At 45.7% G+C, this 24533-nt stretch overlaps 1 protein-coding gene across 1 annotated transcript; it reads right to left on the reverse strand.

The window, feature by feature from the left end:
• Positions 1-455: 455 nt before the first annotated feature.
• Positions 456-24245, reverse strand: Ndufa12 (NADH:ubiquinone oxidoreductase subunit A12). The gene is made up of 4 exons (XM_005358147.2): positions 24111-24245; positions 23087-23169; positions 20493-20580; positions 456-743 (listed from the first exon to the last, which is right to left on the reverse strand). Exons 1-4 carry the CDS (start codon positions 24209-24211, stop codon positions 563-565), a joined length of 453 nt encoding a protein of 150 aa, XP_005358204.1. The 5' UTR covers positions 24212-24245; the 3' UTR covers positions 456-562.
• Between the last annotated feature and the right edge of the window lie 288 nt (positions 24246-24533).

The following is a 24533-nucleotide window of genomic DNA, read 5'->3' on the forward strand; positions in this document are numbered from 1 at the left end:
GGAGTTCCAAGTCACTCTTGGTTTTAGCATAGTAAGTCTGAGGCTAGCCTGGGCTACGTGAGTCTCGTCTTAAAGAAAGGATCAGACTGAAATGTGGAGAATACACAGACTAAATCAAAATCTTAAAGGACCAGACCCCAGGAAATAGGACCTCTCAAATACCCTTCTCCAGCGAGAGACACACTAGAAGCACGGAGCCATGCTGCCACCAATGTCTGTCTCTCCACGCGGCTTCCCACTGTCTATCCGGCTCAGGCTGGAACTAGGCCTGCCCTTACCCACCAGCTATGGCAGTCAGGGAGGCCACACACAAGATCAGTACTAGGGGCTACTTCCCAGAACTGGGAGCTCTACCCCAGAGAGCCCCCGCAGGGACATCTATACCAATTACTCTCCGTCACATGTGAGCATGTTTTGCAGGTGATGGATGACAAATGGCAAAGACACCCAAGACATTGCTTGGTCAGGCAGCTTTAATCAAGTTCATGGTCAGCTGAACAAGTGTGAATCCAAGAGCAAGCCTGTGCCATCCCATACGCGCCGGAACTCGTCTTCACTGCAGTCACTTGTACGGTGTCGAAGGTGGGACCCATTCCTGGATCTTCTTTCTCGTGGTGGAGTAAGGGACATATTGCTCTGGAGTGCCAGTCACATTGAACTTGTGGTTTGCCCAGATGAATTTACGGGCCGTCGGTGGTTTTTTCGTTGGAGGGTCATCGGTCATGCAGTGAAGCCAACGGTGCCTGGAAGAGGAAAGACCCCGGTTATGGTCTACGTCAAACAGCAGCACAGCACCCAGAAACCCCACCCGGCAGGCACGCAGCCCTGCGTGCTGGCCACTGTCGTCACTAAGTCTCATCAAATTTAAGGCGCCATCCTTTTCCGGTTCCACCGTTATTTTGCATATTACAAATCAAGAAAACAATTCTGCCGGATCACGACACAGTATTGCTTATAACGAGGGTCCTGACTGTGGATGTGACAATGTTACTCTAGAGTCAATCTTAGACCGTGGAGGAATGGGAATTTACGGGCTCATTCTGGGTATTTAATACGCTCACGTTACCCTGGCTCACAAAGCCTCAGTTTGAAATTCACGAGGGCTCTGCTGGAGAAAACGGTTTCTGCATAGTTTCTGTACGTGTCTTCAATTCAAGTTGGAGCCTGAACACCACAGAATCAACAACTTGTGTTAAAAATACTAAATCTTGGGACTGGGAACTTAGTGCCTAGTTCTAGTTCTCTATCCGCACACGTGTGTGTGTGCGTGTGTGTGTGTGTGTGTGTGTGTGCATATGTGTGTGTGTGCGTGTGTGTTGGGGCAGGGGTAGAATGATAAAAACAAGGTGGGCAAGGTGATGCAGACCTGGCTGCCCCACAGGCTGAAGTGTGAGCACTGCTTGAGCCCAGGAGTTCCTGGCCAGCCTGTGCAACGTGAGACCCTGTCTCCTATAAGCAAACTACATGCTTAAGATTCAAAGGAGATTTCTATGAAAACATGGTTACAGCAATACAAACTATGTAAGTGTCACAACGTTGCTCAAAATACACTACATTCTTCCTTTAGAATGAACTGGCCAGCCACACAAGAAAGTTAGTCAATTCTCAACAGCAAGAAGTAGTTGTTACCTTAAAAAAAAATAAGCCAAGTAGGGCCACCTTACTGTTTTACATTTGTCTTTATTTTCTGAAGTAGTACTCAAGAGACACAGGCTGTCATTACTGAAGGTACAGGGACTCAGATTGCACTGTAAGATCAGAGGGGTTCTGAAAAGGCACTCAGGTTAATGGAATAGGAATACAGCTTTCAGAGCTGCGGGTTCATCGCAGTAGTAGAGAGATGGTCAGGCACGATGAGGCCTGAGTTAGAACAACACCGTAAAACAAAATGAAACAGAACTTCCCAGTTCCTCAAGAGGTCAGAATTTAATGTGGGCAAGGTGGCTCATAATCAGTGTTGAGGTAGAGGTAGGGAAAGGAAATTCAAGACGAGTCTAGACTACATTAGCAAGAGCCTGTCTCTAAACTAGCATACAAACAGATACATAAAACCATAGCCTGAAATTCCTAGATGTTTGGATTTCAAAGAACATCTAACTAAATTTCAAGAGGGACAGAGAAATAGCTCAGCAGGCAAAGGTGCTTCCCACCAAGGAACCTGAGTTCAGAACCCACGTGGGGAAGAAGAGGTTGCTGACCCTGAACATCCATGGCAAGCATACTGAACACACAAGCACACATACACACACAATATAAATAAATGCACGTTCCAAAGGCTAGTTGATGTGAGACTTTAAGACCTGGCTCAACATGGAGTAGAAATGGAAGAGCTCAGTAAGGAGAAAGGACTCCCAAGTTCAAGAGACAAAAAGGCAGCAAAAGCAGAAAATGTACGTGGGGAAAGGGAGCAGAGAGAGAAGACATCACATCGGATCACTCCAGACCCCGGAGCGTGGAAACTAGAGAAACCACTTCTGCAGGAGAAGGAGTCGCAGAGCTAGGCTGTAGCTCCAAGGGGGGGGGGGGAGGGGGGAATGACGACTTAGCCAAAAAGATGAAGAAAAGGTTTTACTCCAACATGAAGCTGAGCACACTGCTAGCGAGGACTGGCTGCCAGCAGTAACTGATGGGCTCAGATGAGCAGCTGGTTAAAACCAGTAAAAACGCATACAGATGTATATATTATATTGTAATGTATATATTACAATTCCTATTTGAATCTAACAATTGTATTATGATCGGTAAGCAATGAAGAATTAAAAAGCCTGTATAAGACAGATTGGTGTCTACCTTACAACCTCTAAAGAAAACAGGATTATTTGAGTGAATGGGACCAATAAGCCAGGACCAGTAACAAAATATGGAGACCCTTGTGGCTGCTGGTTGTGGGGCAGGTTCTGTCAATTACTAAGAAGAGGGATTAGCTGTTAAAGCAAGACCGTCCCGTCCCAAAGGCTTTATGTGACTTTAAGGCACAGTAGAAAGAGTGGCCTTTCACTTCACTGAGTCAGCTTAAGTAATAAGAAAACTTTTTTCAGTTAATTACTTTCAAGACCGCTGAAGGTTAAAATGATATTTAAGAAACCGTAGTCTAGCCGGGCGATGGTGGCGCACGCCTTTAATCCCAGCACTCGGGAGGCAGAGGCAGGCGAATCTCTGTGAGTTCGAGACCAGCCTGGTCTACAGAGCTAGTTCCAGGACAGGCTCCAAAGCCACAGAGAAACCCTGTCTCGAAAAAAACCAAAAAAAAAAAAAAAACCGTAGTCTAAAGCCTGCAAATGCCTGTTTGATTACTTAAGTGATAAAATGAAGAATTTATAAAAAAAGAAAATGCAAGGAAAAGATCATTTTTATAGTAATTTATAAAATTTGAAATCCTTGCAAAGATACATGCAAGTATCAGGAAACAAGTAAACAACAATCCATCATCAGCCAGGCCTGGTAGCGCTAGAGAGGCAGAGGCAGGCGGGTCTCTCTGAGTTTGAGGCCAGCCTGAGTGTCTCTCTCTCTCTCTCTCTCTCTCTCTCTCTCTCTCTCTCTCTCTCTCACACACACACACACACACACACACACACACGCTTGCACATGCACACACACAAACACATTCTGAAACCCAATCACATATATACAAACTATAATCATTACAACAAGCTACAAAGAAACAAGAAAATGTTTATTAAATCAAAGGAAAGAAGTGGTACCTTTAGATTTCCACACCAAAGTATTTTATTTGCAAAGGGTCGGACTTATTCGAATGACTTAAAGATACCAACATTCTAAGAGCAGTGTCTACAACACTGGTGACTGATGTTGCCTAGAGACAAAATAGAAAAGCTTGCCAGAGCCCTGAGACCACAAATAAAAACAGTGGCAAAAAGGAGGAAAGTTGCAAAGACAAAAAGAGAATTTATAATGACAAAGTATAACACTAGGGAAAACCAATACTCAAATATACTGAAGTGAATTAACATGACTGGAAACAGAGATGTGAAATCATAATTACCGCAACCCTTCCCACCCCACCTACCCAACCTAAGTTGATATAAATTTTAAAAAATCAAATATGCTTTATAAGATGGCCACTCAAAGCTTGTTAACATAGGGACTATTAATTAAATAAAATGAGAATCAAATCTCCAACAGGTTCTCCTTCAGAATTCAATGACAGCATTCTAGAATCAGCTGGAAGTCCATCCAAGACAACTCTGGATGCTGGAAGCAGATATCAAGTGTTAGGTCACAAACAAAAGAACCTGCACAGCAGACGCAAAGACATCCAGTGCCCACAGGCTCAAGCTAACCAGAGGAAGCTGGACTGTCGCATCATTGGGAGAACAAAGATTTCTCAGCACACTGCTAGGATGGATTTGTTTTAAAAAGAAAACTGAGTTAGATTTCCCATTACAGATCATAAAATTCCAGAGTCACAGTGTTTAGAAACAGCAAGAGGTAACTGATCTTCTAAAACAAGAACTGTAGGGAAACTAAACATCAAAAATGTCTCAGAAAATGTACAATTTATTTGAAATGTTCACTAGAATACAACATGTGCCATTACACACTTCCAAACTGTACAGGCCATATATGTTACATTTAATACTCTTTTTCGTATACACTTATGCGCATGGAGGATGCTGATCACAGCTCTATTCATAATAGTGAGCAAATGCGAAGAACGAAGCCAAGAATAAAAGGGAATGCTTAAATTATGCATGGCACAGCCACTGGACTAACCTCTCACTATGAATTACAGTGTCGACGACTCATCACTTGACAAAACATTTGCTACATTTTAAGCATTTGTTTGTTTGTTTGGTTTGTTGGTTGGGTTTTTTGTGATTTTTGAGACAGGGTTTCACCGTAGCTTTTGGTTCCTGTCCTGGAACTAGCTCTTGTAGACCAGGCTGGCATCGAACTCACAGAGATCCACCTGCCTCTGCCTCCTGAGTGCTGGGATTAAAGGCGTGCGCCACTACCGCCCGGCCCATTTTAAGCATTTTCAGGTTTAAAAGCAGGTTGTTTGCTCAAAAAGAATTTTTTTTTCAAGACGGTTTCTCTGCAGCGTTGGAGAGAGACTGTTCTGAAACTTGCTCTTGTAGACCAGGCCTGCCTCTGCCTCCCAAGTGCTGGGATTAAAGGCGTGCACCACTACCACCCAGCTGTTTGGTCAATTTTTTAAACACTACTTAGATAGCATTTGTAAATCATGGGCATTGTTCTCAACACTGCAAAAACTATTAATTCATTTATCCTTGTAACAAGGGAAGTGGAGGTTATAGCTCCAATTTAATAACCAAGGGGGATACAGTGCACAAGACTTTAAATGGTTTGTCCAAGTGGCAGAACAAGGACATTAATCATTAAAACAGGGGCTGGACAGACAGCTCAGTGGTTCAGGATACTGACTGTTATGGCTGAAGACCTGAATCCAGTTCCTAGTAATCACTGCAGGGAGCTCAGCTACCTGTAACCCAGCACAGAGTATCTGACACCCTCCCTCTTTTGGCTTCTGTAGGCACCCACATACATGGCAGACAGATGGCAGATACACACATACAGACACACACCACAAGAACAAAATTTTGGACTTGGACTTATGGTTCCGTAGTTAAGAGCACTTATTACTATTGAAGAGGACCCAGGTTTGGTTCTCAGCAACTTTAACTCCAGTTGAAGGGATCTAATGCCCTCTTTGGCCTCAGCAGGCACCTGCAAACATCTGGTGCGTATAAACTCATAAAAGCACATATACACACAAAATAAACTGAATTAAAAATTTAAACATGTTAAAGAATGGAACCCAAAGTGTATATGTACACAGAAAAGGAGATCAGATAATACACATCAAAATGCTAATGGTTATTGTTTTCATCTGGCGGTGTAACAGCCTGCTTGTTTCCTTCTCTGTTTTCTGTAACAAACACATATTACTTCGAAGAAATCAATTGTGCTAAAGTGAAATATCCTATATCTCGGAAATGGTTTATAACTCCTACCCACGTCTTCTGTCATTATTTTGAGATTATAGATTCTACTGACTTCCAGTCTTACTTCACTTAAGGTGCCACTGAAAGCAAAATCACTTCCTCTGAAGTACACAATGATTTAGTGGTAGACAGATATTTCTCTCAGTCTACCTTAATGAATGTTTTTCTAAGGTCATTTCTACAATGCAATCTTTCACTAACAGTCACACAGAAATGTGACTACTTGTGATATAGGCAGAATGTACCAAAGTCATGATAACCTATGAATACAATAAAGATTTAAAAAATTCTGGACATAGGCAACAAGAAGAGTTCTTTGTTTTAAAAGGAAAACCCCAGCTTATTTCTACAGCCCGGGTGTAGAAATTCCATTAACTTTTTTTTTATATAAAATATAAGACTCCTTTGAGGATGCCTGCAACCCCAGCACGGTAACACATAGGCAAACCGGCTACCAGTCCAATGCCAGCCTTGGATAGCAGAGCAAGCTTCAGACCGGGCTACATGAAACCTTGTCTCAAAACCAAAATCAGACAGAACTGGATGTGGTTGTACACACCTGCCAATCCAGCATTCAGGGGACCAAAGTGGGAGGATGGGGAATTCGTGTCCAGCCTGGGCTACATAGCCAGACCTTGTATTTTTAAAAATGGTAGGAGAAAAATCTAATCATTCAGTTTGTGGTTTCTTAGAACATATTTGTATTCTTGTTTTATGGTCAGAAAACAAACATTAAGAGGGACCTATTTTAAGCAAGGTGCAGTGTTGCACGCCTTTAATCCCAGCACGGGAGGGGCAGAGTTTCTGGCCAACCTGGTCTATATAGTTCCAGGCCAGCCAGAGCTACACGGTAAGATCCTGTCTCTAAAGAGGAAGGGGCGGGGGAACACTGGAGAGATAGCTGGGTAGGCACGAGCATTTCCTGCTCTTGCAGGGGACCCGGGTCCTCTTCCCAATGCCCACATGGAGGCTCCTAGCTGTAACTCCAGTGGGGAGGGATAAGGAACTTTCTAGCCTATGGGACAGAAGCACACCGGCATACCTGCAGGCACGCCAGTTATACACACAAAACAAAACCAAATCTGTTTTCAAATCCTAAAGGAGTGTCATTTTTGCATTAAGGACTTAAACTGATCATTTTCTCTAAAAATAATGATTGCTTCCCAGAAAATATATCTATCTTCATCCGACAAGCACTCATCTACAAGCTATTACGTGCTAGGAGGGTTTTAGTATGGGAATCGGGGAAATAGACAAGAAGGAGAAAATACACAATAAGTGCTAAGCATTTACCTGACAATTTCATGATTTTACTTTTTTTCAAATTAGAAAAAATAAAAACAGCCGGGCGGTGGTGGCGCACGCCTTTAATCCCAGCACTCGGGAGGCAGAGGCAGGCAGATCTCTGTGAGTTCGTGGCCAGCCTGGTCTACAAGAGCTAGTTCCAGGACAGGAACCAAAGAGCTACGGAGAAACCCTGTCTCAAAAAATCAAAAAAAAAAAACAAACAAAAAAACAAAAACAAAAACAAAAAAAACACATCCTGAGTTAGGTAACCCAGACCCAGAAATATAAATATGGTTCTTTGCATATATATTATAGCTTCCAGGTTAGTGTTTTTAGGGGACTCCTGAGTGTGCAAACAAGTGGGTCTCTGCGTCTGTCCGTTTCTTGTTCTTTTCCTTCTGTTGGTTTGTTTTGTCCTATTCTGATGTGTTAGTTTTTGTCTTATCTTCTTACATTTTATTAATATCCCTTCTAAGCCGGTTTGTTTTCTAATGAGAGACAGAGAGGGGTGGGGCAGTATGGGAGGGGAAGCAGGGAGGAACTGGGAGTAGAGGGAGGGACACTATAATCAGGATACATTGTATGGGGGGGAATCTATTCTCAATAAAAGGGAAATTAAAACAAATGCCAGGCAGAGGTGCATGCCAACAGGGAAAGAGTGACAGTGAGAGGGGGAGCGCCTCCTCTGCACAGGACACGCGAGGCCTAGAGAAACAGCCTCCATGAAGAGCCTGGAGCAAGAGTGCCCTCACTTTAAGAAAAAACCAGAGTCAAAGAGACCGAACATAAGTGTAAGGCAGTGTTCAGAGCTGGAAAGCACTGGGATCATACAAGCCTTGTGGACCAAGTAAGCGGATGGGAACTGTATCCTCACTATGAGGAGAACACAATACGCCCTACATTTCAGAAAAAGAAAGAGGGGTTGGGGTAGAGCCCAGTGATGGAGTGCTGGTCTCACATGCATACCCCCTGGCTTGAGTCTGCAAATTCAGTCAATTAAGATAACGAGCAAACCCCCAAATATAACACACACACACACACACACACACACACACACACACACACACACACACACACACACGTGTAACAAGAGCGAAGACGACTAGCCCTCAGACTTCGTTGTGGGCTAGGCGTGTAGCTCGGTGGTACAGTACCAGCCTAGCATACATAGGCCCTAAATTCAACGCTCAGCACGGGAAACAAAAACCAGATAAAGCCCAATCACTAATCTCTCCCACGGCAACACTGGCAGTGGGCTGCACGAATGTAATCAAATCATTTGGGCTGTAGCTGCAGAAGCCAAGCAGGAGGCAACTGTGGCCTGGGCTCCAGTGACATCACTGGGCAGCAATCAGATGTTTAGTCCACGCAGGGAGAAAAGCAGGCAGCTTAGCTGGGAAAGGTGCCTGCCAGAAAGCCTGGAGGCCTGAGTGAGATCCTGGACTCTACACCAACACGGGAAGAAAGCACCAACTTCACAAAATTGTTCTCTGGGGTGGTCGTTTGAGTGCAATTGACACCCCTGAGCTTGTAGGGAGTAGCATTACTGGGAGGCGTGGCTTTGTTGGAATAGGCGTGGCCTTATTGGAGGAAGTATGTCTCCTTTGATCAGATTCCGTGGGATACTCAGTTCCCTTCCTCTTACCTGTGGGTCAAATGGAGGTCTCTCAGTTCCTTCTCCAGCACCATGTCTGCCTGCATGCGCCATATCCCACCATGATAATGATGGACCAAACCTCTGACAATGTAAGACAGCCCATTAAATGTTTCCCCTAATAAAAGTTGCCGTGGTCATAGTTTCTTCACAGAAACAGAAACCCTAACTAAGACATCTGACTCCCACATACACACTACAATATGCATTTACCACGCCCCAACACATCAACCCCCCCCCCCAATACTAAAAAATACAATTTTAGAGAGTGGAGGGAGGTGCAAAAGGACGGGTGGCCATGATAGCAATGGTGCAGGCATGGAAATAGCAGAACAGTTCGTGCTAACAACGACACATTAATAATAATTTAAAAGGAGAAAGCAAGAAAAATAAATTGGCAGATGTTCGAGAAAGAGGAGTCGAGATGACCCTTAAGTTTCTGGCTTGAGTAAAAAGAATTGCTTATGTGATCAGAACAGTTGCTTGATGGGGCTGTTAGTCTCCCTATTAACTGAGCATTTGACGAATTGGGAAAAATCAAATATCTTAAATTTATAGATGTAACCTAACTAAAATGCTTAAAATAATGTAATGAACTAAATTTGTAAATAGATAGAACTGTTGAGGAGGATTAAATCCTTTCCATTAGAGTTTATCAAACATTCATCAAAGAACAAGAGAAAATGATTATTCTTTATTTTTATGCAAAAAGTATTCAACTTACTAATCTTGTTATTCTGTTTATGAGCTAAGCCTTGAGGCTTAAGAACTACAGTTTTGAGATTTACAGCTGCAATAAATGGGATGTTAATTTTAAATACGAATTGCCATTGTACAAAAGCCCCCAGTTCCTGGAGCACTCAGCTGACGGGCAGAATGTTTGCTGAGATGCAGGAACCGTCTGCATGGGGGAAGGAGGCACAAACTTGTGCATATGTCAGAACTATTAAGTGCTTATTATTTATAGCCACAACTTTCTTCTAAAGAGGATGTGACCAAGACTGTCATCTCTTCTCCTTGCTGTGGTTCTTATGGGACAGAGGCAGCAGCTACCCAGGAGGCTAAGGCAGGAAGACCACCTGAGCCCAGGAGGTCAGAACTAGGCTAGGCAACACGGCAAGACCCCACATCTCAAAAAGAACACCTGTAGCTCAACGCCTGTCCCAAGCGCTACGGTTTGCAAATCGGGCAAGGGCCTTGAGATTGAAACACACAGAGACACGAGTAATGCCAAGAATACTCCAAGAATGTCCCTTTATTGTGTTCCAGGGCAGCTTATATAGGGTCTCCTTGACTAATGGCCACGCCCTAACGCTCAGCTGCAAGCAAGCCCACCAGAAACCACTCCCCTGCCATCAGGAACTCCTGAGGGTCTCGTGTTCAGAGCAGCTGCAAGCATAGGAAAACAAGTTGTTTACTCTGGCAGGAAGGGTGTCACAGGAAATTCAGGGTCTGGGGGTCCACAGTCCCCAACAAACACCTTCCTTTGCTCCAGCAGCTGACCTGTATCAGGTGCGTGAAATGGCAAGGACGACGCATGCTCAAAACCCAAGGAATTCAGAGCTTATTTCTGGCTGTACCCCATCCCCCGGATTTCCAAGGTTTCCCTAACAGCTGCAACCTTTAATAACCAGGCTTTGCTTTGTTTTGTGTTTTTGCAGAGCTCCAGATTGAACTCAGGGCCTCATGCACCGTACGCAGACGCTCTACACTGAGCCCCACCCATCACCACCTACATCTCCTTCCAGGCTGCCCGCCCACCTGCCTGCCTACCTTTCTTCTATAATCCTCTCTCTCCCTGGTACAAGGTATCATGCAGCTCAGGCTGGCCTTCGCCTCCTGATTCTTCTTCCCCCACCGCCCTAATTCTGAAAGGACAGGCGTAGACCAGCACGACCAACTTCATCCCTTCTATTTCACTCACCACTATGGTACTGACCAGACAAGCTTAACCTAAAGAATCATGCTTGACTCTCCTCTGTCTACCTCACCTACTCCACATAATCCCCTTCCATAACCTTATTATTAAAAAAAAAAATCTAGAATACAGTCCAAGAGAAGGGAGGGAGGGGAGGAGGGAGGGAAGGGAGGAAGGAGGGAGGGAGATGACAGTATACAAGGGGACATAAGTGAGGGAAACGATGTTAGCTAAAAATGAGCAGACGGTGCCACCAAGTGGGCACACAGCATACATGCTGCAGGGAAAAGTCTAAGCACGCCATTAAACCACAATTTGTAGTAAATTCAGGGCTCCCATACATCAAGTCACAACAGTACATCTACTCTACTGATGTAAGTGAGAATGATAATTTTATTCTATATGCATGAAATCATCCAAACATTCTAATTCTCCAACTCAGTAACATTTTAACTCTGTCAAGTTTTATGTCTGATTTACTCATTATTTACTTGTTTTTTTATGTCTGTGAGTCCATGCACAGGCTAACTACCATACCCAATGAAAATGAACTTTTGTGCATTACCATCTAGACAGGAATAGTTAATTTAAAGATAAAACTGGGGACAATAAAAGTTATATAAATATGTATTATTTACTTAACTAAATACTTGGAGGTTATTCCATACGAGCAATGGAACTAATAGAAATTCCTGGAGAAATTAAAATCTTACTGCTGATCCCATCAGGGAAAAAAAGGTTGACAGGAAAATGAAAACCCTGAGTTGTAGAACATTATTATTCTGCCTGACTGTATTCACTAAGTGGCTATGAGCTCCCGGAGGGCATATATATTGCACTTCTCAATAAACGCATCCCAGTCCTTGACATGTAGCGAGGCCCTCAATTAATATTTGTTGCATGTAAATAGAGCGCTATGCTCTATTACAGACAGTACTGTGTTCTTCCTTCAAGACCCACCAGCCCCAGTGCTCTTCCAGCATCTATACCACGCACACACCCCCTCTGCTTATCCACAGAGGGACCCGGTGGCTGTACCGGCTACTGGCAGACTAACAGAAGCAGGCCAAGGCGAGAGCCATAGAGTGAACTCGCTTCCCCGCAAGACTGGGGAAGAACAAGCGAAGCTGACAGGATGACTAAGGATTTCTGATTCGAACAAAATTCACCAAGGCTTAGAAGAAGATCTGTCCCCAGGTGAGACTATGCAGCTGCTGAACAAGCTGCAAGACTATCAAAGGTCTCCCTGGCACCTGAGGACTCAGCAGAAGACAGGCATTGCAGCCTGCCAGCTGGGCAACATTTGATGTTCCTCTCCCTGAGAGCTCGGTCACTGAAGCAGGAGACAGCTCAGCCAGCCGTCCAGGAGCTGTGTGCTCTCACCCTCTAGACGACACAGCACATGGTCTCGTGGGAGGAGAGGCGCATCGGCAGGTGTAGGAGCTGGCCTGTGATTAAAAGCTTCAAGCTCCCCACCAGTCAACCTCTCCGCAGACTGAGGCACAGTGTCAGAATTCCCGTTCCTCTGGGAGCTTGCCAGTCCCATGCACACCAGCCCTGAGGCACGTCCAAACACGCCTAATGAACAGGCTGTGTGACTCCTTGCAAGCCGTAAGCAATTTACCAATCCGAGCTCAATTTCTAGCAAGAGAGTCGGTCTGTTCTTCCCTGGTCTCCAGAGCAGCAAGCGAGGCATGCCACCGAAGGCCATATTCTTTTAAATTACACAGTACATTGGCTAAAATCACAGCAAACCCCCGTCTCCAGCACCAGTTTCTCCAATGAGTGGTTTCAACTGACTACTCTTCTGCCCCAGCTGCGCCTACAAGGAGAACTTCTGACTCCCAAGCCTGCTCCCCCATCCCATTCCGCTTTCCCTACTTTGGTAACTCTACCACCAGTGCCCAGATCAAAGACACAACAACAAAGACAAGTAATTTGAACTTAAAGATGAGCAAACCATCTGAACAGGCTTTTTACTATTACTGGTATTTAAGACAAAGTCTTGTTACATAGTACAGGCTGGCCCTAAACTTTCTCGGCTTCTCTCCCCATCTATGGAGAGCCAGAACTTCAGGTATCTGTCACCAGGCCCGGCTCCTCAATGAGCATTTCTTTTTCCTATTCATTTCAAAGTTGTACATAGATCTTACTTTTGCTTCCTGTAGCTGTGATCCAGGCCTCTCGAGAGGGCCCCCAACAATCTCCTTTTCTGGACTCACTCCCTGTGCAACACCCATTTTTAGAGCGGGGACTAACTGGCTCGCTCCTAACAAGCAGAATGTCACTTCTAGGATTAGGTTTGGAACGCCTGACTTCTACCTGGAGAGGACTCTTTGGCTTTCTCTCCAGCTTTTGGCTCCAGGGAAGCCAGCTGTCAAGCTTGAGGTATCTCTGTGCAAAAGGACCCCTGTGCGTGCGGCAGTGTGGCCTTCAGAGTGAAGACGTGACCACAGCTCCGGACGGGGCCTCCACTGTAGCTCTGTGAAGGCCCGGAGCGGAGGCGCTCAGAGGAAACACCCAATTGCTAACAAAGAGAGTGCGAGCCAATGTTTGTCATGCCAGGCTGTCTGGTAACTGGTGCCCCAGTGACTCCCACCCTAAACTGCAGCTTGTGTCACCTGCACGCTAGTCTAGGAGCTACCACCTCCTACCAGACAACTAGCTGTACCGCAGCTTCCTGAGGGATTAGTCTAATGCCTGAACCTCTTTCTTGAAACTACATAGCAACAAGAATACAAACGCCATGAAGTGGGGCCAAGCTGGGGCGGGAGGAAAATATGCCCAGTTATTATAGATATGTATGAAAATGTCATAATGAAACTCACTATTTTGTGTGTTAACCCAGCAAGGTGAGTATCTAAGAGGGGTGCCCTTGGGAGCAGCCATGTGTGGGTGCTGGAGGCAAAGTGGGGTCAGGAGGAAGTTCACAGTGGGAGGTGGCAGTCTACTGAGGGGACCAGGATGGAAGCACTGACTTAGTTACAGCTAAAGAATTATCGAGTAAGCACAACAAGAGATATAGACTGGGGGAGATGGGAACGGAACGTGCGGTTGGCGGGGCTATAAAACCACTAGGGGAATGTCGTGGACAGTGTGTGTTCAGCAGCACATGAAGGACAGTATCACAAGAAGCCTTCTGGTTGATTGTACATAGAAAAATTACATGATGCCGGCATCTAGTAAGCATGCAGCAGTATATCCTCAAACTACACAGACCCCAATTTGTAATACTTTATTGCTGGAAGTTGCTAGCCATCACCCCGAATCATTTTTGTCTTGAAGTCTTGTCTCTCCTGTAGGCCCTCTGCCAGCGAGCTACACCCCTAGCCTGGCACTTTCTCTTCCCTTTCTTTTCTTTGTGTGTCTGTGTGTCAGGGACATGAACATGTATGTTAGTGCATGCTCTATAGGGCAGTATATGTGGAGACTGCAAGTTGACACAATGTGTCTTCCTTTACTCACTACTTTGAGAGAGGGGGCTTGCTGGCTGGACAGACTGGTCAGCAAGTGTCTGGGGTCTTCTCGACTTTGCCTCCCAGTGCTGGGATTCCGGGTGCACACCACCACCCTGGGCTACATGTGAGCGGGCTACGTGTGAGCTGGGGATCCAAACTCAGGTCCTCACGCTTGTGCAAGAAGCACTTTATCCACCGAGTCATCCCTCTAAGCTCCCTGCATCTTTTTTTTAAAGATTGATTGATTGATTGATTGATTGATTGATTGATTGATTGATTCTGTATTCAATATTCTGAACGTTGTATGCCTGCAGGCCAGAAGAGGGCACCAGACCCCATTACAGATGGTTGTGAGCCACCATGTGGTTGCTGGGAATTGAACTCAGGACCTTTGGAAGAGCAGGCAATGCTCTTAACCTCTGAGCTATCCTCTTAAAAGAACACTTAAAGCTGGGCGGTGGTGGCGGTGGCGCACGCCTTTAATCCCAGCATTTGGGAGGCAGAGGTAGGTGGATCTCTGTGAGTTCATGGCCAGCCTGGTCTACAAAATGAGTTCCAGGGTAGGCTCCCAAGCTACAGAGAGAAACCCTGTCTCAAAAAAACGAAAACAAACAAAAGAACACTTAAACACAACACCAAAATTGGCCATATCAGTTGAGTCTTCCATAAGGAATTCGCATGCGTATCTGACGCCCTTTGATGCCATTTTACCCACAGAAGATTCTCTTGCACTTATCCCTCTGTAACCACGCTACTGTTTTACCAACTATGTTCATGTAGTACCCTAAATCCTTTGCTATTATCTCGACAATGTTCATAGCACCTTTACTGGGAAACACTATCTCAAAAGGTCTCTTTCCTTCCCGGCCCGTAAGCATCTCTGTTCCAGTAACACCTTGGCATCTCGGCTCTACTTCTAATTCTAGTTCCCTTGCTTGTTCTCTTGTATCTTTTGTTTTCGCACCCTCTAAAGCCCTGAACCCCTCAGAGCCACTCATGAGGGCTGGATCCAGCTCTTTCGTATACTGCTATTTTTACATCCTCCATGAGTACGTTCTTAATATTCTCCAGAATGGTGACTACCTTCTAGGCTTTCAATGAACTGCTCACATCCATCAGAGGAATCGTGTCTGTAGTAGCTATAATCACTGCATGTATTTTGTAAATAATGTTTTGAAAGTCAGAATTACTCCTTGATGCAGGGGTTGCAGAAGGGGTGTGTGTTTGCAGGACTGTAAGCATTCATTTCCTTATCCATCTCCCTTGGAGCCCTCAGGAAGTGTTGTCAGTGAGAGCGATGCTGAGCAGCAGGTCTCCACAGTGACATCAGTCAATTGGGCTGTGAGCAGATATGCTGCTGTCTAGGCTTTGCCATCCCATTCACAGACCACAGGGTTTGCTCACTGCCTCAGAGCACGGGTTTCTGGGAAAGCAAACATCACTGGCTTTGACCTGAAGCCTCTGCTGCATGGGGCTTAAAGAGGAGAGTAACCGGTCGAGCCAGGCACTGATGTCTCAAAGTCTAGCTATGAAATTCAACTCTAGTGCAGAGTTGTTTCATCTGCATTGAAACTGTCATTTAGCATAGCCACCTTCATCAGTGATCTCAGCTGCATCTTCTGGATAACTTGCTGCAGCTTCTACACAGGGCCCTGCTGCTACCCACGCGACTGTGACGCCACGGAAATGCTTTCTTTCCTTAAACTTCATAAGGCTCCCCCGCTAGCTTCAAACATTTCCCCGTGGCTTCCTCATCTCTCTCAGCCTTTACAGAAGGGGTGAAGAGCCACGATCTTGCTCTGGATCAGGCTCTGTCTTAAGGGAATGCCGTGGCTAATCTGATCTAATATCGAGAACCATCAAATCTTTCTTTAGCAAGAAGTCAGTTCTGCTCTCCTAACTACCTTTGCTGTGTAGCCCTTTCAATCAAGACCCTTTCCTGTGAGTTCCCAGCTTAGCTACCTGGGAGAAGCCTAGCTCTCAGCACATATCAGGAATATCCTTCATTACACTCACGACCAACTTTGCAGAATGATGTTCAATGGCTTTTCAACCACTACACTGTCTTGTAATCCTCAGATCCCATTCAACTTTCATCATCTAGCAAAACTATTACAGCAAAAAGAGCAGAGCTCATGGCTCTTCAGTTTCCTTCTGACTGGACTGGATGCCACCACGGCCCTGACAGGGCATCAGGCTGGATGGCACGCCCTAACCCATCTCCTGCAGAGAAGTCAGTGTTCACAAAGTGGAGACAGAAGCCATGAAGTGAAAGGGAAGCCCCTGGAACCGGAAAGCAAGGGCGCACTCTAAGAAGGATGGGGTCATTTCAAAAGCATCCAAAAGGCATGCACCCCAGTAATCAAATTGGGCCCAATTTAGTTAATAAAAGAACTAATTAGAGAAATTGATTATAATCCACTGACTCAAATAGGAATTGATACTAGCATAAATAGATTAAAAATATGAATGGGATATGAAACTCCAACATATTGCCTTACAAGATGCTAATTAACTACAAAAGGAAAACGAGTCATTTCTTTTTTAGGAAAACCTAGCAGACATCTTAATGAACTGATAGAAGATATAATTACCACTGGGACAAATCCAGACTGGAGGCTACTTGGCAAAGCGCAACAAGAAAAGCATGGCCTTATTTCTGCGACACCCTGTCCACATGCAGGACACCTGAGGAAACCGTCACCTTCCAACACCTCTCATGCGTGTCCCTTTCCCCACTGTAACAAACTCTTATGGACTGACTGGTTTAGTGCTGCTGTGGGTTGAGCACATGCTTGCACAGCCTGAGCACGTGTCCTGAGCTCTATCTCCAGCCTGAAAACCAAACAGTATTTGTCCTGTCCTGTAGCTCATCTCCCCCTCACTTGCATGCTACAGTCAAACTAGCCATACTGCTGTTCTTACAACACACCGAGGCATGCACGTGACACACCAAGGATTGTGTGCAACACACCAAGAGTGTGTGTGACACGCCAGAGCTCCCACTGGTAAGCTTCTAGGGAAGATTCTTCCTGGAACTCCCACCCCTCCTAAGTTCCCCAAATGTCACTTCCTCAGAGATTTCCTTGTCCCCTGTATTAAAATAACCTCCTAAGCAGGGCACAGTGGTCCATGCCGTTAACACCAGCTACCAGCACCAGAAGTCTGGGCAGGATCATGAGTTTGAGGCCAACATAGGCTATAGAGCAAGATCTGTCTCAAAAAAAAAAAATACACACACACACACACACACACACACAGACACACACACACAGACACACCCTGGATTCCCCCATTGTGCTCTACCTCCGTCACATAAATCCCAGCTTCATTTTATCTTCTTTGCTTTCATGGTTACTTCGAATACACCCAGAAAAAGACACACGTTTTTCTGCCATAAGAACATACACTTGTCTTATCCAATGCTCCGTTTGTAGCATCTGCTTTAGTTTAGAAGCACTGTGTACTCAATAAAGCTGAGCGCACAGCGATGATTAAGTTGCATCTGTTACTCATACCACACATGCATAATGCTACCTGGTTTTCTACTTAAAGATAAACTCACCTTCAATTTTATTTTGTTTTGTTAGGCAAGATTACACTGTACTCCAGTCTGGTCTTGAATTCATGGCCATCCTGCCTCAGCCTCTGGAGCGCCAAGATCACAGGCAGAAACTATGACATCCGGGTCACCTTCAGACTTACGGCTGGGAGGAAGGGAGAACTCCACAGCACGCCACAGCTAGCAGACTGAGGTCAGTCTAAGAACAAACAGAGCTCAGCCTGCCTCCACCACTTCTCCCCCATACAGAGAGGAGGCATCAAAGTCTACCCTTGGGAGCCCCTTTCACAGAGAAACCCAGCTCCCTCTCCTCTGTCGCCCTCAGGCAGCTGGCAGAGTGCTCCTGTCTTCTCCAGCTCTGCCTTCTCATCCGTGTGATCTATACATGATCGTATATAAAAGGACTCGCTCGCTCGGCTCAACAGGACTTTGATCTTGCCAAATTTTTAATTCTAGTTTGAAATGGGCTTCATTCCACATAATTTAAACCAGCACCCCCTATTTCCCGGCTCCCAAGATGCTGACGCCAAGCACAGAAGCTAGTATCTAAAGGGGACAGATGTCAAGTCTGAACCCAAGGGCACACACATCTTTCACGGCCACGCAGCATGAACTCCAGCTACAGACAATCAGTCTCACAAAAGCAAGGTGGTCCCTCAGCTCGCAAGCCCTGTGCTTGACCTTGAGGCTGTGTGGGTTGAATCCTTTAACACAGAGAACTGCTTTAGTTAGGGGCAGCAGCTCTAGACCCAGACAGCTCCCCGGACCGAAACAGAGCCACAGTCTAGTCCCCTTAAAACACCAACACTAAGCCTAAAGGTGCCACCTCTGAGCTGCTGCTGTTTCACCTCTCACACTCAGTGACTTCCTGCAAGGGCACCAGAGCTCCCAGTGAGTTCGAGTACTGGCCCAGGTGAAAACCTCCTTGTGTGAGAGAGGACTTGGGAGACTGTTTTCCTTGCCAAACAGCATTCTGGAAAACGGCTTACCCAATCAAGTAGCCCATTTGACTCTAATAAAAGGGTGAAACCTATCTGTTATCTTAGTACTCGGGAAGCTCAGCCAGGAGGATCACCATGAACTCCAGACCAGCCTAGGCTACAGAATGAAGCCCTGACCCCACCCCCAACTTATATGTAACTAAACAGATGACTCATTGTCTTAGTTGTATTAGCCACATTAGCCCAGATGTGCCTTCTGGGCTAGACTGTGCAGACACAGACTTCCATCACCATGGAACATTCTATTGGGCATACTTAGGCTGCTACAAAAAAATAATGTTAGAAAAACAAGAACTCTCCTAATGAAAACACAAATACACTCATTATCTGGAAAGCCTTGGTGTGTCTCTCACCTACCAGCACCAGGGAGAGCTGAGTAAGCTGCCACCCTCTTGGAGGAGTCTATGTTTCTAGCTCATGGCAATCCCCAGCTCCTTCTGTCTTACGCTTGCATTTCACCTACACTGTAACATCCCAGGCCTTGTTTCCAAGAGTCTTTGGAATTGAAGAGTGTACTGTGCGCTTACCCCAGTTCCTTTTCAATAGACCCGCAAGCCATGCCAGTGACCAGGTTCAACTAGAATCACATGTCACAGCCAACCTAATGCATTAACTTCTGGGGTTACGTTTACTGCTGTTTGCTTTGTAGTAGCAGGAGATGAAAGCAAGGCCTGGTGCTGGGTGAGCGCTTCAGTGAGCCATCGTCCCAGCCCTCTTGTGCAGGCGGTGCTGTCCTTCTGCCTCAGCCTTCTACGTAGACAAGACTCCAAGCTTGCCCCACTACATCAGCAATTTCTAGCTGTGTCTTTGTTGTTTGAATTTTCTTAAATGAAAATTTCTAGACCAACTGGGAAGGATTTTCAGAGTTTGTTATTTCAAGAATCAAAAACAAAATTTTAAATATTAGTACTTTGCTCTGAAATATTTTATATAAATTTGCATACATATTATGAAACCATAGGTTTTAGAGCTCTTGTTATATAGAAGAGGAAATCACGCCCTAAAGAAGCTGAGGGACATGGCTGAATTCAAACTGCTGGAGAAGTCCAGGGCCAGGTTTCTCTGTGCTGTTCCCTTCGCTCGCATAGGTGACACCGTGCGTGTGTCTTCCCAGATGACCACACCATTATATATTACATACATATAACGTCATTTTAACACACCTTCAAGGAAAGACACTCAATGCTGTCTGCCAAACTGGGGCAGCACTTTCTGTCTCAATACAAGGAAGACGGACGTAATAATGACTGTTTCGAAGGCCTGCTCTAACACTCACTGGAAGAACATGAAGAGGTTCCAACCACAGCCTCAGCGAGGCTCCCAGCATTCATCAATGCTGACAGCCAGCATTAACTACCTGCCAGCTGCGAAGTGAACACACCTTCAGATGAGCCTGGAACTCCGAGGTCCCGGACATCCCAGAGCAGAGACCAGACATCTTGTTTGGCCTAGAGCCCCTCAGTCACAGAAGTTATGGAAAAACAAGTGATCGCTGCTTTTAACCACTTACGCTGAGGAGTAACTTGTGTAACACTGTGTCCCAGGGACACACTCTCATCACTAGCAAACGCCTTACAAGTAACTAGGCGATAGGCCCTTCTATTTAGCACAGCAGCTTAGCTTACCATTCGGGAGGCACCATGCTTCCATCCATGTCCCAGAACGTGTTTTTGCCGTGCATTTCAGTGGTGTAGATGACCCATCGGTGGCGGCCTGCGCGGGAGAAGATCATTTCTTAAGCATCTGCACATAACCAAGAAGACAGTACACTGTGTTCTAACACAACGGCGGCGATGCTTGGGGGACCGCATCCCGGTGCACTGGGAAGCAGGCCTCATCACAGAACAGGGATTAAGCTGGGGGAGGAGGCTCACAACCTTTTCTGGGTAGAGAATCCTTGTTTCTCCCCAACTCCCGGACACAGAAATGAGCTGAGGCACGTGTGGTCCTGCCTGCCCCACGTATTCCCAGAAAAGAGAATTCTTCAGAGGTCAGAGCCAAAATGTATTCACAACACTACATGTTAATTTAGGATTCTAAATAATTTAAAACCAAAAAAAAAAAAAAAAAAGAGAGAGAGAGAGAGAAAGAAAAAGAAAAAAAAAAGAAACCATGTGATGCTTTGGAGCAGTGTGAAACTTGTATGCTAGGGGAGTATCATAAATGATGGTTAGGCACGAGGACAGGTCATGTCTTCAAAACAGCATGGCTGTGCTATTTTATTTAACAAATACCTGTGAAATGAGTTGAGCGGCCTATCTACTGCTTCTAAAACTGTTTCCAGGGCTAGGGAAAAAACTGGTCAGGGACGTGCTTACCTTGTAAGTACAAGGACCTGAGTCTGATCCCCAGAACTCACATAAGTTAATTAAATAAATATAATTAAATAAATAAACAAATGCTGGGCACGGTGGTAGGTACATATAATGCCAACTCAGTCAGAGATAGGTGGACCCCGAGGGCAAACTGACTGGCCGCCTAGACTACTTGCTGAGTTCCAGGCCAATGAAAGGAAAAAAAAGGTGAAGGCAAATGGTGCCTGAGGAATGATACTCAAGGTTGGCCTACACACACACACACACACACACACACACACACACCCCAAAACCACTCTCAGTTTCCTTTAGGTCCATTGGCAGAACAGCTGAATTCAAGACCAAACTGTCTGGCACACAAAACACATTACAAAGAAAGAGAAGAACTGTAATCCAAGCAGGCAGGGGACTGTCAAGGCTGATGAAATGGCTCCATGGCAAAGGTTTGATAAATTAGGCCTTGGGAATAGATTTATACTAGGACAGGGCTGACCCTTAGCAATTTCAAATAAGAGATCCATTTTTAAAATGTTGAAAGTCAGGGGTGGAGAAATGGTTCGGCAGTTAGGAGCACTTGCTGCTCTTACAGAGGACTTTGGTTCAGTTTCCAGTCACCCACACAATGGCTCACAGTCATTTGTAACTCCAGTTCCAGGGTATCTGATATCTTCTTCTGGCTTCCATAGACACCACACATGCTTGTGGTACCGACAAACATGCAGGCAAGCACATTCATACCCATTAAATCTAAAAAAAAAAATTATTTTGATCTTGAAAGTCCATGTACACACTTAGCAATCACTTCCAGGAATTTTGTTTTTTACTATTTATTTAAAGAATTATTTATTTTTATTTTATGTATATGGGTGCTTTGTCTGCATGTATATATATATACCACATGTGTGCATGGTACCCGTGGAGTTCAGAAGTGGGCATCAGATTCCCCTGGAACTAGAGTTATAGACAGCTGTGAGCTACCAGGTGGATCCTGTGGATTGAAGCCAAGCCCTCTGCAAGAGCAGCAAGTATTGTTAATTACAGAGCTATCTATCTACCCCCCACCATTAATCCCAGCACTCTGGAGGCAGAGGCAGGCAGATCTCTGTGAGTTTGAGGCCAGCCTGGTTTACAAGAGCTAGTTCCAGGACAGGACAGGCTCCAAAGCTACAGAGAAACCCTGTCTTGAAAAACCAAAAAAAAAAAAAAAATCTAAACAAACAAAAAAAGTCTTTAAAATATACATAAAATATACAGAGTGCATTTCTGTTATAGGATTAAGTCTCTTTGGCAAAGACATTTCCTTGAACACTGGCTGCATCAGCTATAAAAACCAGTTTTTAGGCAATTTCTTTTGGTTTTTGCCTTCTTTCATTCATTCATTCATTCATTTATTTATGCGTTTGTTTGTTTTTGAAATATGGTCTCACTCAGGCTGTCCCGGCTAGCCTCCAACATTTGGCAATTCTCTCACCACTGCCTCCAGAGTGCTGGGATCATGGGAGCCACAATGCCCAGCTCAGATCATTTCTTAAAGTCTAACCCAAGTCTAAAGTTCTGAGGTTTGCGTTTAGAGGGTTAGGGCTATAGAATAAGATGCTAACCTCTGGGGTACCAACTTTGCAGCTGTGTGAACTGTAATAGCCAGCTGATGTCTTGGTTTCTTCACCTGAAAGATGTGTGGCACATGGTTGTCTAAAGAGCCTACTTCAGGAATAACTCAGGTCATCAGGCTTGGTGGCAGGTGTCCAAACAGCCCGAGCCATCTTGTTGATTCATCTTTTAGATCTTCTGTCGAATTTTACACTTCTTTCCAAGTACTTCGCACAAGCTCATGCATGATATGGAAAACAGACTCAACGTCCCAACCCCGGTCCAATTATTCATGGAGAAAACACTGCACTCACCAAAAAACTGCTTGTTGTCCTCGTAGTACTTGTTTCCGTATTTGTCTTCTCCCACCAAAGTACCAACCCGGATGTCATTTGCCCTGGAAGTATATGGGGAAAAGGCATCTCAGAATGGTTCACTGTTCAAGACACAAACAGAAGCTCGGCGGTGGCAGCGCACACCTTTAATTTCAGCATTTGGGAGGCAGAGACAGGTTTGAGGCCAGCCTGGTCTACAGAGTGAGTTCCAGGACAGCTGTCTCAAAAGAGAGAGAGAGAGAGAGAGAGAGAGAGAGAGAGAGAGAGACTACCATCTACTGCTGCATCAGCTACAAGAACGAGGAGATTATGGGGACAGAGTTAGTTATACACCTCTAGCCTTCAGCAGAAGGTTCTGGCCACTCAACGTTCGAGAATCAACTTTCCTGCTAAGAACTCTGGCATCTCCTGTGTTGTCCCAGTAGCATGTAGACAGGTGGAAAACATTAACCAACACTACTGTGTGCTTAAATTATATCGAAAACACGACCTTCAAGCCACAGTGCATGCATCTACTTTCCCTGCACCCGGAGACACCAGTTAGCAAACTATTCTGCGAGTCAAAGAATGTTATCTTCGTATTCTGAACGCCTCCTGGATTTTCCAATCCACCACAGGCCTCCAAATGGTTCCCCGCAGTTGCTGCTGTTTGCAGGACTATCGGGGACTGACGTGGAGGATAAGGATCGACTCCTTCAACTTTTTACTGTTCGCCAGCGCCGCGGGAAACTTTCCCAAGGTCACCGAGGGCTCGTCTGGTAAATTTACACCCCTGGACTCGGGACCGGTGCAGCCCAGCGGCCCTAGCCCTTGTGGCACAGCGCCATCGCTCGGGACGGAGCCAGAGCCGGAGCCTTCCCAGGTGACAGCCCGGACACTGAGCCTGTCGTCCTTGACAGAGCCCGTCGCCTCGGTCCTCCAAGGCGATCGAACCCGGGTCCCTTTCCAGGAAAGCAGCCGGAGCCGTCCCCAGAGACCCGAGAGTCGAGCTCCGGCCTCCTACCTGAAGAAAATCCTCAGTAAGCCCCGCAGTCCGCCGTGGCCGGTGACCTGCTGCAGCCCGCGCCTCAGGACCTCCACCAGCTCCATTTTAACCGGCTGCATGGCCCGCCCCTCGGTGCTCCCGGCAAAACTCGCCGGGCGGAAGCGGCAGTTTCTGCACAAGGAACCGCGGACTGGAGGTTCCCGAGCCAGAGGAGGCCGGGGAGCTCAGTGCGCACGCGCGGGTGGGAGTTCTGGAGTCCGCTGCAGGCGCAGGTTGGCGTCCTCGTGAAGATGAAGTAAGTTTAAATGTTTTCACAGGCTGTACCCAGAAAGCGACCCTGTGGGGACGGTACACCAAACAAACTTGCCTCAGATGGGAGTTTCTCCTGTACGAACTTCACTGTCTTCCTCTAAAAAACGATGGAACCCATTCCATAAATTC

Source organism: Microtus ochrogaster, chromosome 24 (assembly GCF_000317375.1).
Source record: "Microtus ochrogaster isolate Prairie Vole_2 chromosome 24, MicOch1.0, whole genome shotgun sequence".
NCBI classification, from domain to species: Eukaryota; Metazoa; Chordata; class Mammalia; order Rodentia; family Cricetidae; genus Microtus; species Microtus ochrogaster.